The following is a 13,011-nucleotide window of genomic DNA, read 5'->3' on the forward strand; positions in this document are numbered from 1 at the left end:
TGTGGAAACAGCAGATAGATAACAACATCCTGAGGTCAAGGACTACACAATTTTCCATGTTTGCAAAATTTCCAGAATATCTAACATGTTATACACATGATTACAGATGCTGCCAACAGTTTGGCAATCATCACAATATAGCTAATTCTGAGCCTAAAATAAGTTCTATAGTTCAAAGAGACAGCATAATTACAATGAACAGCATTAGCTGTGGAGTCATGAGACACAGGTGCCAGTCTCAGCACAGCCACAATTAGACTAGTGACCTTTGTTGACTTCCCTCCCTTTCTGCCCTGCTGTAAAGGTGGAGGGCGGCAGCGGGGAGGAGATAACACCAGATCAGGGATTTTCAAACTGTGCTACTCGGGTCCTCCAAACCATTCAAGAACCACTCGTTCCCACCATTCCACAACTACATACAATAAAATTCCAAGATAGTTTACACGGCCTTTAAGACAGATTTCATTATAAAGTGAGTCACATGTTCTACGTGCATTCATTTTCTCTCTTTAAGTCTTCATGATATAACTGTTTTCCCCATATAGGATTCCACTTCTAACAATGAGACAAAGAAATGAGAGACTCTGGCAAAAATAACTTTTCGATTATTTCTACCTAGTTCCTCATCAGCCCCACTAATATTCCTGAAATTACTTTATTTTGATTTTGAGACAGTGGCATGCCTGTGGAGAGAGGTGGTATTACTGCATGGGAGTTAGCTGTGGAGTCAGATCCACATTTCAACTCTTTGTTTGGTCACACTAGTCCCTGGACAAGTTAACTTAATTTGTCTAAGCCCGTTTCCAGATCTATGTATTGAAGATGACCTACCTCATTAGGCTATTGTGACAGTTAAGTGATAGAACACAGGAACACTTAGCGCTCTGCCTGACACAGAGAGTGTGCAGTAATGGTAGCTGCTGTTGCTTGCCACTTTACAGAAAGCAAAGTCCATGGCTCACTCTGGTCAAACAAAAATACACAAGCTGTAGCCATGCCCAAACCCCCATGTTTTAGAGTCAGAAAAATGTGGGAAAAGAAAGGATTATGGTTAGAAGCCATTTCCCACTTGCAATCTACTTTTCACAGTTTCAGCTCCTTAAATGACTTACAAACAAAGATGGGCATTTATCCATAATTAATGTGCTGAACTTAAGAGAGTCTTTCTTAAAAATCTCAACACTTAAATGGCCCATAAAGGTAATTCAGAAACCGAATGTCATCTCAACGCAGTAATCTTTCCACAACACCACACTGCCATCCCATGTTTCCCTTTAGTAAGGCTCTGAGGGTAAATCTGAATACACAGTGTATCTAAACCATTTGCGACTACAAAGTTGTATTGTTTTAGTGACCTCTACTTGTGTAAAAATGCTATAATATATGTATAGATGTATACTTAATATATAAACCTAATATATTTATATGTATTTAAACTAACGCAAATCAAAATTTTATTCATAAAACTGTATTACACCCACAACAGAGCTAAATACACAGTGGAATGGTTTACCAAATTTACATTAAGCAAAAATATCATTCTAGACCATTTATGTCAGAAAGTGCTCAGCAATCTCCAACCCAACATACTCCCAAGTTGCTTACTGTGAATTATCTTCATTATGTATCCTTTTTAGTTCCCTGATATGTAGATTTCTAACCCTTTCTAGCCTTTCCAGCTCTGCCTGGATCTCTGCTTCCTCCTAAAGTGAAAAAGAAAGAAACAGCTCAGAACACAGGAAAGTTTACCGTTTCGGAATCTCATTTCAAAAACAAAAGCAGACATTTCTCTTATGAAAAGCTAAGAAGTTTTACTTTGAAAAAGATGTTTTTAAGAACTAGAATTTTAATCATAAAAACGAGCCCACAGCAAAACAGTAAATAAAATTGAAATCATAGAAGTACAGCAGGAAAAGTGAAAGTCTTCTGTCCACCTCCAGCCATGCCCACTCCCCAGATATAATCACTGTTAAGTTTCTTGTGTAAGTTTCCAGAAATATTTTGTGTGTATACATATAAGGCATGCAATCTGTTTTTTCCTCTTTTTTAAAAAACAAAAATCACGTTCTCTATCTGGTTCTGTTCTGTAAGGAGGGATTATACTTGGTGCCTTAAGTTCCACCGATTTAACAGGATCTGAGAAAGGGGAGGAGACGACAAACACACACCAACAGCAATTTATTAGACACTTACTTATCATCTTCAGAATAAGCAGCATCCACCAAAAAGTACAGGCTGCTGAATTTTTTTTTTTTTTGCGGTACGCGGGCCTCTCACTGCTGTGGCCTCTCCCGTTGCGGAGCACGGGCTCTGGACGCGCAGGCCCAGCGGCCATGGCTCACGGGCCCAGCCGCTCCGCGGCATGTGGGATCCTCCCGGACCGGGGCACGAACCCGTGTCCCCTGCATCGGCAGGCGGACCCTCAACCACTGCGCCACCAGGGAAGCCCACAGGCTGCTGAATTTAAGAGATGAGTGACCTACATCTAAGATACCTCCATGAACACTCAATAACAAATTCTGTGTAGCTGCCTTTGTGTTTCAATATGGTTGGTGCAAGACCTTCTCTTCTTAGCCAGTTTAGCAAGAGATAAGAGCTGCTATGTGATTTAAAACATCACAATAATTTAAATATCAATTTTAGAACCATATGCTCTTATTTTATATTTAATTTTTACTAAAAACATAATCACTTGTGGAGCCGAATGAGGTATACAGAATTAAGTACTGGCACATCATTGATGGAAAAGGCACTCTCACCGGGTGGTTGGAGTTGACTTGCAATTTGAAAGATATGAACTCCACCATTAGAATACAGGTGTGACAGAGCAACTACTGAAGATTTCCACAGGTATGTAAAGCTATTAATTTGCCCAAATGACCAAAGAGCTTCAACATCAAATGTAAACTAAAAATTGCATTTCTCCAGACAGGTTTTCTCATTACACTTACCTTTTTAAGATGACCTAATCTGAGTTTGAAGATTTCTTCTTGTTCATGGTATTCTGCTAATGTTAACCTGGAAAATAATGATAAAAATTTCAGGAAATTGTTTGAAATCACAGTGTGCCTATTTAAAGAGAAAGGCCAAAGCATGCTATACCGTATGTTAAGTCTCTTAGTTAAAATGACCAAAAGATAGATTATCTTGCAGTCCTTTGACAAGAGAAAACTTCTGTGATTTATCAGATGTGATGTGAAGGAAGGACTTCAAAGCCAGAAGTCTAATTTATTAAAAAAATGAGAAAAATAAATGAGCTAAATTTTCACGTTACTTATGAAATGAGTTTTGTTCCATACCATACTCAGATGAAAATCCATTAGGAGAGGTAGCCAAATTATATGTCTAAAAGTTTTTATAAAGGGGATGTTAATAAGCCAACATATTTGATTATTTTTGGTAACTCTTGGACTTTGATACAAGGAGAAGAACCTAGAGGACAGAGTCCAGGATCTGGAGTCTGAGGACTAGGGTTCAAAGCACAACTCGGGCCATGTGAACTTGGGCAAGCAACTTTAACCTCAATTTCCTAAAAACGCAGCAAGTAATGATACCTATCTAAAAAAGCTGTTGTGACTATTAAAATGAGAATATGAAAGGAATCTATAATTTGTAAAATGCTATTTAACACAGTTCTCAAAGGGCTTACTTGATGGGTAATCACTCATTTCATGTTCCACCTACCCTGATCTCATCCTCATATCTCAAGAATGAGCATGTAAGAAGTGATATCTTACTCCTCCATCTTCACTCTCTTCACATTCTAGAAGCACACACATATACTTCAAAGTTTGAGGTGTCACTGTTTAGATATATTCTAAATAGCAGGAGAAAGAAGAAACAGCTATCCTATCAACCAGGAAGGGCTACAAAATAGTGTCTCTGAGGTCTGACTAAAAGAAGATAAAAAGAGCAAGAAAAGGGCTTCCCTGGTGGCGCAGTGGTTGAGAGTCCGCCTGACGATGCAGGGGACGCGGGTTCATGCCCCGGTCCGGGAAGATCCCACATGCCACAGAGCGGCTGGGCCGTGAACCATGGCTGCTGAGCCTGCGCGTCCGGAGCCTGTGCTCCGCAACGGGAGAGGCCAAAACAGTGAGAGGCCCGCGTACCAAAAAAAAAAAAAAAAAAAAAGAGCAAGAAAAAATACACCCATTAGGGCTGTTACACCTATCATTTCACAGCTGCAGAAAAACTTACATCTATTACTCCATATCACACCAGTAAAAAAGGGAGGAATGGAAAATCAGAGCTTAAAGTTCTCTCTGCCTGAAATAGGTTCAATACCAGGAAAGGACAATGTAACCCACTCCAAGACTCCAGAGGACCGTTTTTGGCTTCTGGCCAAAGGAACGAGCCAAGTCACAGATACTCTAATTATTAAAGGCTAGACCAAAGGCCTTCCAGCTTGGAGTTTACACAGGACTCCAGATGGCAACTGCTTACTGACACACTACTGGCCTAGACTGAATTCTAATTATTATTCTATGGCAAAAAAACAACCTATGCCTACTTTATTACTCCTAAGCCAATGGTTTTATGCACTAGCATGAAATAATTTTCAAGTAACACTGGAAGGAGAGTCCCCACACAATAAATATAGGAGTCATGAAAGAAGACAATAATCAGATTAACGTGTACAACATTCGCCTGAAGAATTCTTCGAATCTGGGCTCCTACTTGGACTTTTTGAAAGGAAATATTTTTTACTTAGAATCTAGTTTTAAAATATTTGTGAAGTGAAGATGTTTTCCAAACTTATTCAATGTGTATACCTTTATCACAACACTTAAAGTAATTATTAGTTTATTCATCTGTTCATTTCCCCTAAATAAACTGTGAGCTCCTAAGACTGGGCTGTATCTTTCAGCTCTGTACCCCAGTCCAGAACAGGGCCGAATATATAATAAGCATTTAACACAGACTTAATAAATGAATGTCAAAGAAAAGGTCCCCCAACATATCAGGTATGTATGGGGTGAAGACTGGTGTTAAGCCATCTTTCTCACTGGAATGAAGAAAGATACATTTCTGGGATGTCATGAACTTTTAACAATGGTGTAATATAGTATTATTATACTTGAGGTGGATTACGGGTTAATATGTTTTTGTGAACTAATATGAAAACATTAATGGCAAAAGACATATTAGTCAATAAATTACATAATATCATTATCTCTTATTTGTAGCTATCTTTAAATCCCACAGTGACAGCTTTACAAAATTTCTTTTTCCCTTGAAAAACTAATGTAGCCACAATGGAAATACTGATTACAATACCAATGACTGTTTCTATGAAAAAATATATTTTAAATTTCAAACATTCAATTCAGAAAATGACTTCATGGCTACCATCAATTCTGTAGAGATTTTCTACACCATTATTTGTAGATCTTTTTTTCCTTTTTAATTGGAAAGCCTCTTGAAGACAGAGGTGATAGTTTAAATGTCTTCAGGGTATGCATAAGAAATATTTTAAACAGGTAAGTAATATACAGGTTTTACTTCCCGCACCAATTCTAACTGTTTAACAGTCCTGCCTAGTTGGCAAACTACAACCTGTGGGCCATTCAGCTCACAGTCTATTTCTAGAAATAAAGTTTTACTGGAACACAGCCACATCCATTCACTTATGTACTGTCTATGGCTGCTTTCAAGCTGTAACAGTAGAGTTGAGTAGCTGCAACAGAGACCCTCTAGTGCACAAAGCCTAAAGTGTTTATTATCTGGCCCATTAGAGAAAAAGCTTGCCAACTCCTGTCCTAGAGGAAGATTCTCTAGTGGTCAAGAATTCAAAAATCAATTAGGGAAATCTGACACGGGGCTGGAGTGAAAAAAGAAGGCATTTGTACTCTGAATATTCTACTCCTCGTATTCATGGTAGCTATGGAATAATTGTTGACTGGCAGTGAAATAGATGACTACACTGCAGTTGAAGATACTGGTGTTTTCCTTAGGTTGCCAGAACAGGAAAAAGTACTGGGAATGTCAAGATTTGGTTTACTGGGAAAATGTCCTTTTCCTAAAATAATACCTATTTTTTCTTAGGTTACACCTAAATTTGTGAGTGTTAACTAGTGTTCTTTAGACTACTAAATAGCATTCTTTAGTTGTGCATTCTTCAGTCTGAAACAGAGTCAGGTACTCTCCATAAGATGAAGCCAACATACCATAACCTGGAACCACATGTAAGCAATTATATCATTTGAATACCTAATGACTTCACATTTGTTATAAGAGTGGCCAAAGATCATGACATCAAGTTAAATGACATTTTTTCTCCCTCTCATCTGAAACTCCTCATATAAGATCGTGACTAAGAAAATGAGTCAATTTTAGATGGCTTTTATATGAGTTGAGCAAATCCATTAATGTAACTAAAAAGAAAATTTAAGCTCTAGAAATCTCCACAATCTATCACTTTTTCCAGTGGCACTCAATAGGAGGTTTGTATCTCAGGGGAGAATATGGTATCTCAGTTCACATTAATAAAGAACATACGTTTCATTCTCAGCTCCGTTGGTTTTGCTTTTCCGCTGTTTCTGCTCATTGGTTGCTGGAGGGGCCTGTCCCATGGCAGGAGGTTTCCGCTTTGCTAACATTTTTCGTTGTCTTTCTATCTCTTCCCTCTGTGAATTTATCCTTTCCTGTTGCCTAGAGATACAAAAGATGTTGCACAGAGGAAGAAGGTCAAAATTTTTTGAACATGGCTGTGGAATAAACATAAATATATTTGTTACCTGCATATTCGATAGACTCCAGAAAAAATAAACCCCTTTAAGTAAAGATTTGACTTTAACTTCAGGTTGGAAAAGCCAAACATTTGGTGATAGAACTATTTTTCGGAATGAATCTGTACTTTTAAGACACTAATTATGGTAATTCTCAGAGTAGGAAAGTGGGCAGGAAGAAACAATATCAAATTTCTATTGTGACCTTATTTTCTAACTCAAAAGGAAAAATGTTCTGATTGCTTTTTAACAGTTAAGAAAACAACTCCTGGTAATGAACCCATTAAAGTAAAGAACTGTATTTACATAAGAAAGTACAAAAGGTTCCAAGTGCCTTTTTATTTTTATTGGATTACAGTTTCCTCAAATTCTATCTAGAAAGATACCAAATTTGAAGAATGCTAAACAAAGTAAAAAAGATTTTCCTTCTAGACCTATCATTTATTCTAGTCTAAGTGAGGCATTACCACAGCCAAGTCATTCCCAGTCACTAATATGGTGAAACCTAAACTAAGTTTTTTTTGTTTGTTTGTTTTTTGTGATACGCGGGCCTCTCACTGTTGTGGCCTCTCCCGTTGCGGAGCACAGGCTCCGGACGCGCAGGCTCAGCGGCCATGGCTCATGGGCCCAGCCACTCCGCGGCATGTGGGATCTTCCCGGACCGGGGCACGAATCCATGTCCCCTGCATCGTCAGGTGGACTCTCAACCACTGCGCCACCAGGGAAACCCTAAACTAAGTTTTTTAAGAACAAGGATGTACATTTAGAGAAAGCAAAATGAAGCCTTTCAACTAGTAAAAACTCCTCAGGAAATAGTACGCAAAATGAATTAATAAAAAACATATATAAAGACTCTTAAGATATTTAACACCATTTCCATTAGAGTATTTCCTAATAAGATGTCTAATTTTTTAATAATAACTAGTTTACAAACTAGGAGTCAATAAAAATACCAATATAAGTAATCCACTTTCTCTCACGTATCCTGCTACCTGAAAGACACTAAGGTTTATAGACTTGGCATATAAAAGTATACCAAGACCTAACAGACTAAAGTCTTTAAATCACCCAACATAGTTGACCTGACAGTCAAATGTCTTCCTTCACCTTCTCTTTCTACCATGCTTTTATCCCCCATCTCCTTTTCTCAATCCAACTTCACAGTTTTGAGGAATGATACAATCTAATTTTTTAAACCTATATTCTAAAATGAACTCTACTCGACCCTCTTCCCGGAACACTATAGTTGTCGGTCTCTAGACCTTTTCCAGATTGAGTATATCTTTCTTGGAAGAACGGCAACCAGAAAAACAAGACTATACACCCCAGAGCAGATGCCCATAGTACAATTTACCCTGCCACATCTAAAATGGCAACACCGTAAGCACGGTTAACCTGATCAGACAGAGTACCGCAAATAAATATCCATTCACTTGATAATACGATTCTCTTGGCTTCAAGATGAGCTGGGTTATTGATTAGACGTCAATTTAACAGCAGAGTAGAAATTTTAATTCAAGCGTTGCTGCTTGTGTAAGAAAATCTTTTAACTATTAGAGATATGCCTTTCCCTCCAAAATATATATATATATGAATAATTCATGGCTTGAAAGAATTCTGGATTAAGACAAAGAATCCTTAGGTTAAATCACAGTCTTTCTTCTCACTTAATGAATGTCCTTGAGGAAAACATTTATCTTCTCTGAATATGAGTCTCCCAATCAAAAAAATTGGTAAAATATCTTTAAGCTCATTTCTACCCTTTCAGGGGCCTCACTGAGTTCAAGGCACTCTGAACTCTCTGAAGATAACCATATAATATATAGTTTAACTATAAACTGCCGTGTACTAGTGCAGTGCCACAACATTTTGTTTCTGAAGACTAACTGCTTTGGAAGATTGAGATTTTAGCAATTACCCTTATTAAATTAAAATAAAACTAATTTCCTAATGTTTTCAGGGAAAATCCACACATTTTTTTAAAAATTTTATTTATTTATTTATTTATGGCTGCATTGGGTCTTCATTGCTGCACACAGGCTTTCTCTAGTTACGGGGAGCAGGGGCTACCCTTTGTTGCAGTGCACGGGCTTCTCGCTGCGGTGGCTTCTCTTGTTGTGGAGCACGGGCTCTAGGCACGTAGGCTTCAGTACTTGTGGCACACGGGCTTCAGTAGTTGCGGCGTGGGCTCTACGGTGCACGGGCTTCAGTAGTTGTGGCGCGTGGGCTCTAGAGCGCAGGCTCAGTAGTTGTGGCGCATGGGCTTCGTTGCTCCGCAGCATGTGGGATCTTCCTGGACCAGGGATAGAACCCGTGTCCCCTTCATTGGCAGGTGGATTCTTAACCACTGCGCCACGAGGGAAGTCTCAGTTCTACTATCTTTTACAAAAGTATTGATGACCTGATAAATTTATCTCATTCAAATCTAAATAACTATTTAAAAAGCCATTATTTGTAAATGATAAGAAGACCATCAGCTTTAGGTACCATTATCAGCTGAACTGTGTCACCCAAAAAGATATGTTAAAGTCCTAACCTCCAGTACCTCAGATTATGACCTTTGGAAACAGGGTCATTGAAGATTTAATTAGTTAAAATAAGGTTATACTGGAGTAGGGTAGGCCCTTAATCCAATATGACTGGTATCCTCATAAGAAAAGAAGACACAGAGACACATAGGGGAACACCATGTGAAGACGGAGGCAACTGAAGCTATGCTCACAAGCCATGGAACACCAAAGAAGGAGCCTCCCTAGTGGCCTCAGAGGGAGCATGGTCCTCAACACCTTGATTTCAAGGTGTCTGGCCTCCTGAACTGTTGAGAAAATAAATTTACGTTGTTTTAGACCACCCAGTTTATGATATTTAGTGACAGTAGCCCTAGGAAACGATTACAGGCAACTTCAATAGCAAAATTGTATCATAACTAGTAGGAGAGGTATTAAAAAAACAAATGCACATATTTTCAGACATTATTTTAACCAAAATAATTTTAGTGGTGATCTACAGAGAGCGTCTAAATATCCAAGATAACAATTTTTAAAGATTCCCAGGATTTCATATGTTCCATGTGTACTAGAAACTGTAAAATGGTATATACTACCCAAGGAAAATCTGGCATTTATAAAATCAACAAAAAGAGTTGTCTCTCCAAATATCATATGATATCACTTATATGTGGAATCTAAAAAATGATGCAAATGAACTTATTTACAAAACAGAAACAGACTCACAGATACAGAATGGAAACTTAGGTTACCAGAGGGGAAGGACAGGGGGATAAATTTGGAATTTGAGATGAACAGATACACATTACTATATATAAAATAGATAAACAACAAGGACCTACAGTATAGCGGAGGGAGCTATATTCAATATCTTGCAATAACCTATAATGGAAAAGAATCTGAAAAAGAATACATATATATATGTATAACTGAATCACTTTGCTGCACACCCAGAATATTGTAAATCAACTATACTTCAATAAAATATTAAAATTAAAACAAAAGAATTGTCTCTCATTATGGATCATGTGACCAAGAATCAGATGGTTCAGGAGAAATGACTTTAAAATGGAATGCTATGATTCCTTACACACCAGAATGATTATGTGGACTATAACAATGCTATAAAGTTTAATTTACTCCCTCTGATAATCCACATCTTAAACAACCACGATTTTGTATACAGGTCAAATTCCATTACTTTAATGTGGTTTACTTTAATATAAAGAAAATCTTAATAAAAAGTTTTTATTGCCTTGCCATTGATTATTTGAGACTTTAAGACTTGTTTAAATAAAAAATTGTGTCCTGAATAACAACAGTGTTTAATATAACTACTTTCTCAGAACTATAAAATAAGCTACTTTTTCAATAGATTCAAACATATTTTTAGGAAAAATTACTAACCTGGTCAAAAAACATTACAAATCTGTTATGATCTTCCTATTAGACAGTAAATCTTCTGTTTTAGGATCTTAATAAAGATCATTCAAAACAGAGCCAAGGAACACAGAACAAAAGAACTGTGTTGAGGCTCCTACTGAGACTATATTTGATTATCTGATTAAATTTAATGTCTTGAGGTTTGCCTCTTCCTATAAAACCTAGTATTCCTGCCTTGTGTTCAGGTACCTTGCCCACCAAATTATGTGTCATGGAGTTGTCTTTTTTTTTTTTTTTTTTTTTTTTTGCAGTACGTAGGCCTCTCACTGTTGTGGCCTCTCCCGTTGCGGAGCACGGGCTCCGGATGCACAGGCTCAGCGGCCATGGCTCACGGGCCCAGCCGCTCCGCGGCATGTGGGATCTTCCCGGACTGGGGCATGAACCCGTGTCCCCTGCATCAGCAGGCGGACTCTCAACCACTGTGCCACCAGGGAAGCCCCATGGAGTTTCTTATACACAGAAAATTATCATTTGTGAGGATATCAGCTACAGCCTTTTACAACTAAAGAACTTCAATTCTGCATTAAAATTAAGAAAGGGAATTAACTGATTAAAGCACAGTTTTAAAAAATAAAATACTTAAAATTAACAGGTATCAGCCAGGGGACTTCCCTGGTGGTCCAGTGGTTAGGACTCGGCCCTTTCACTGCTGGGGTCCGGGTTCAATCCCCAGTCAGAGAACTGAGATCCTGCAAGCCGTGTGGCGTGCCAAAACAAACAAACAAACAAACAAAAAGTTATCAGGGCTTCCCTGGTGGCGCAGTGGTTGAGAGTCCGCCTGCTCATGTAGGGGACACGGGTTCGTGCCCCGATCCGGGAAGATCCCACATGCTGCAGAGCGGCTGGGCCCGTGAGCCATGGCCGCTGAGCCTGCGCGTCGGGAGCCTGTGCTCCGCAACGGGAGAGGCCATAACAGTGAGAGGCCCGCGTACCGCAAAAAAAAAAAATACAATGTGCCACCCCTGCCCCCCGCAACCCAGTCTCAAATGGAAATGATCTATCAAATCAAAATAAATAAATAAGATACAATAAAAGGTACTACAACTTGAAGGTTTTTTTAAGTCCTGAGCTAATATTACACAGTTGGAATTCCAGGAGTTTAAACGTTAACTCTCTCCTTGGAGTAAATACTTGAATGTTTCAAACCAAAGTTATAATAAAGTGAAGGAATGCTCAAGATTCCAAGTTGCTGAGAGGCACAGGCAGTGGGGCTGGTCACCAGCCTGACCGATGGCTCAGTCCTTGCCTCCAAGGAGGTGATTATCTCTGCTGACTGGATACTCTCCCCTTAAATGGCCCCAGAGACATGTCCTATAAGTTCTTCCTAAGCTTTATTTTGTTTTATACCTAACTCAGGAAATCCTTCCTTGGGTCTTTGCCTATTTCATTTTCCTGTGGACCCAGAATAAATGCTGACTGTGGGTGTACTCCTCATGAAAATCAATTACATAATTAAAAGGATATCAAGTCAGGTCCAGATTTTTCTTTCTTAGCTTTGTTGATTCTGATTCTTTTAAGCTTTATTGTAGAACTTGTTTTTTATTCATCTGATTGTCATTTTTTTCCCAGGACTTTATCTCATTCCCTACATTTCTTAACACATGTGGTGACAAAAACTGAACAAAATGACTGCCACTACTAAGATATTAATGACTACAATTACAAAAAATTTTTTAAGTCCAAACCAACTTTTCAGTTCTCAACTTAATCATCACAATTCACTTACTTGATAAGGTTCTGGAAAGCATAACCGTCTGTCCACTGTTCAGTGAACGAGGCCCCATGTCGGACAGTGGTAAAGTGGCCCAATCTCAAGCGATCTTGCATGCTTTTATCTCTACATGCCATCTTCTCTTGTTTTGACTTAGGGGAAAACGACAAATAGAAAATAATTTTATTTTCCTATGAGAACTCATAGCATTATGTTTATTTTTTGTACTATACTGCTCAAAGTTTAGGACAACTGGCTAAATCTACATTGACTTCAGGAAGTACCCTAAAGCTATAAATGTTCTATATAACCCATAAATGTTCTATGTTAACATATACCTTGTTATTTCTCTTATAAATGTGGAAAAAAGTTATTTCCTTTCTATAAAATTAATGGATTAAGAGATGAAGCAAAGTTCTCCACAGTATCTTTGACATCAATAAAATAATTCATTTCACTTTTATCAGTGTTCCCTGTCTTTTTAACAGCATTTCAAAGACTTCAGCAAAAATAACTGCTAGTCTGGGACTTCCCTGGCGGTCCAGTGGTTAAGCCTCCAGGCTCCCAAAGCAGGGGGCCCAGGTTTGATCCCTTGTCGGGGATCTAAGATCCCAAATGCCGC

The 13,011-nt window shown here is 38.4% G+C and overlaps 1 protein-coding gene across 12 annotated transcripts in view; it reads right to left on the reverse strand.

Moving 5' to 3' along the window:
• Window positions 1-13,011, reverse strand: part of TLK2 (tousled like kinase 2) — a 103,011-nt gene that overhangs the window by 25,358 nt on the left and 64,642 nt on the right. For all 12 annotated transcript variants that reach the window (XR_007473329.1, XR_007473330.1, XM_004275666.4 and 9 more), the window contains 4 exons: window positions 12,405-12,541; window positions 6,499-6,651; window positions 2,952-3,018; window positions 1,606-1,703 (listed from right to left, as the gene is read on the reverse strand). Coding sequence is in view for 10 of the 12 variants with exons in the window: in XM_004275666.4 (XP_004275714.1) it covers window positions 1,606-1,703; window positions 2,952-3,018; window positions 6,499-6,651; window positions 12,405-12,541 (455 nt within the window). In the remaining 2 variants the exon portion in view is untranslated. The remainder of the gene's footprint in view (window positions 1-1,605; window positions 1,704-2,951; window positions 3,019-6,498; window positions 6,652-12,404; window positions 12,542-13,011) is intronic.

The sequence above is a fragment of the Orcinus orca genome, chromosome 19 (assembly GCF_937001465.1).
Source record: "Orcinus orca chromosome 19, mOrcOrc1.1, whole genome shotgun sequence".
Lineage (NCBI taxonomy): Eukaryota > Metazoa > Chordata > Mammalia > Artiodactyla > Delphinidae > Orcinus > Orcinus orca.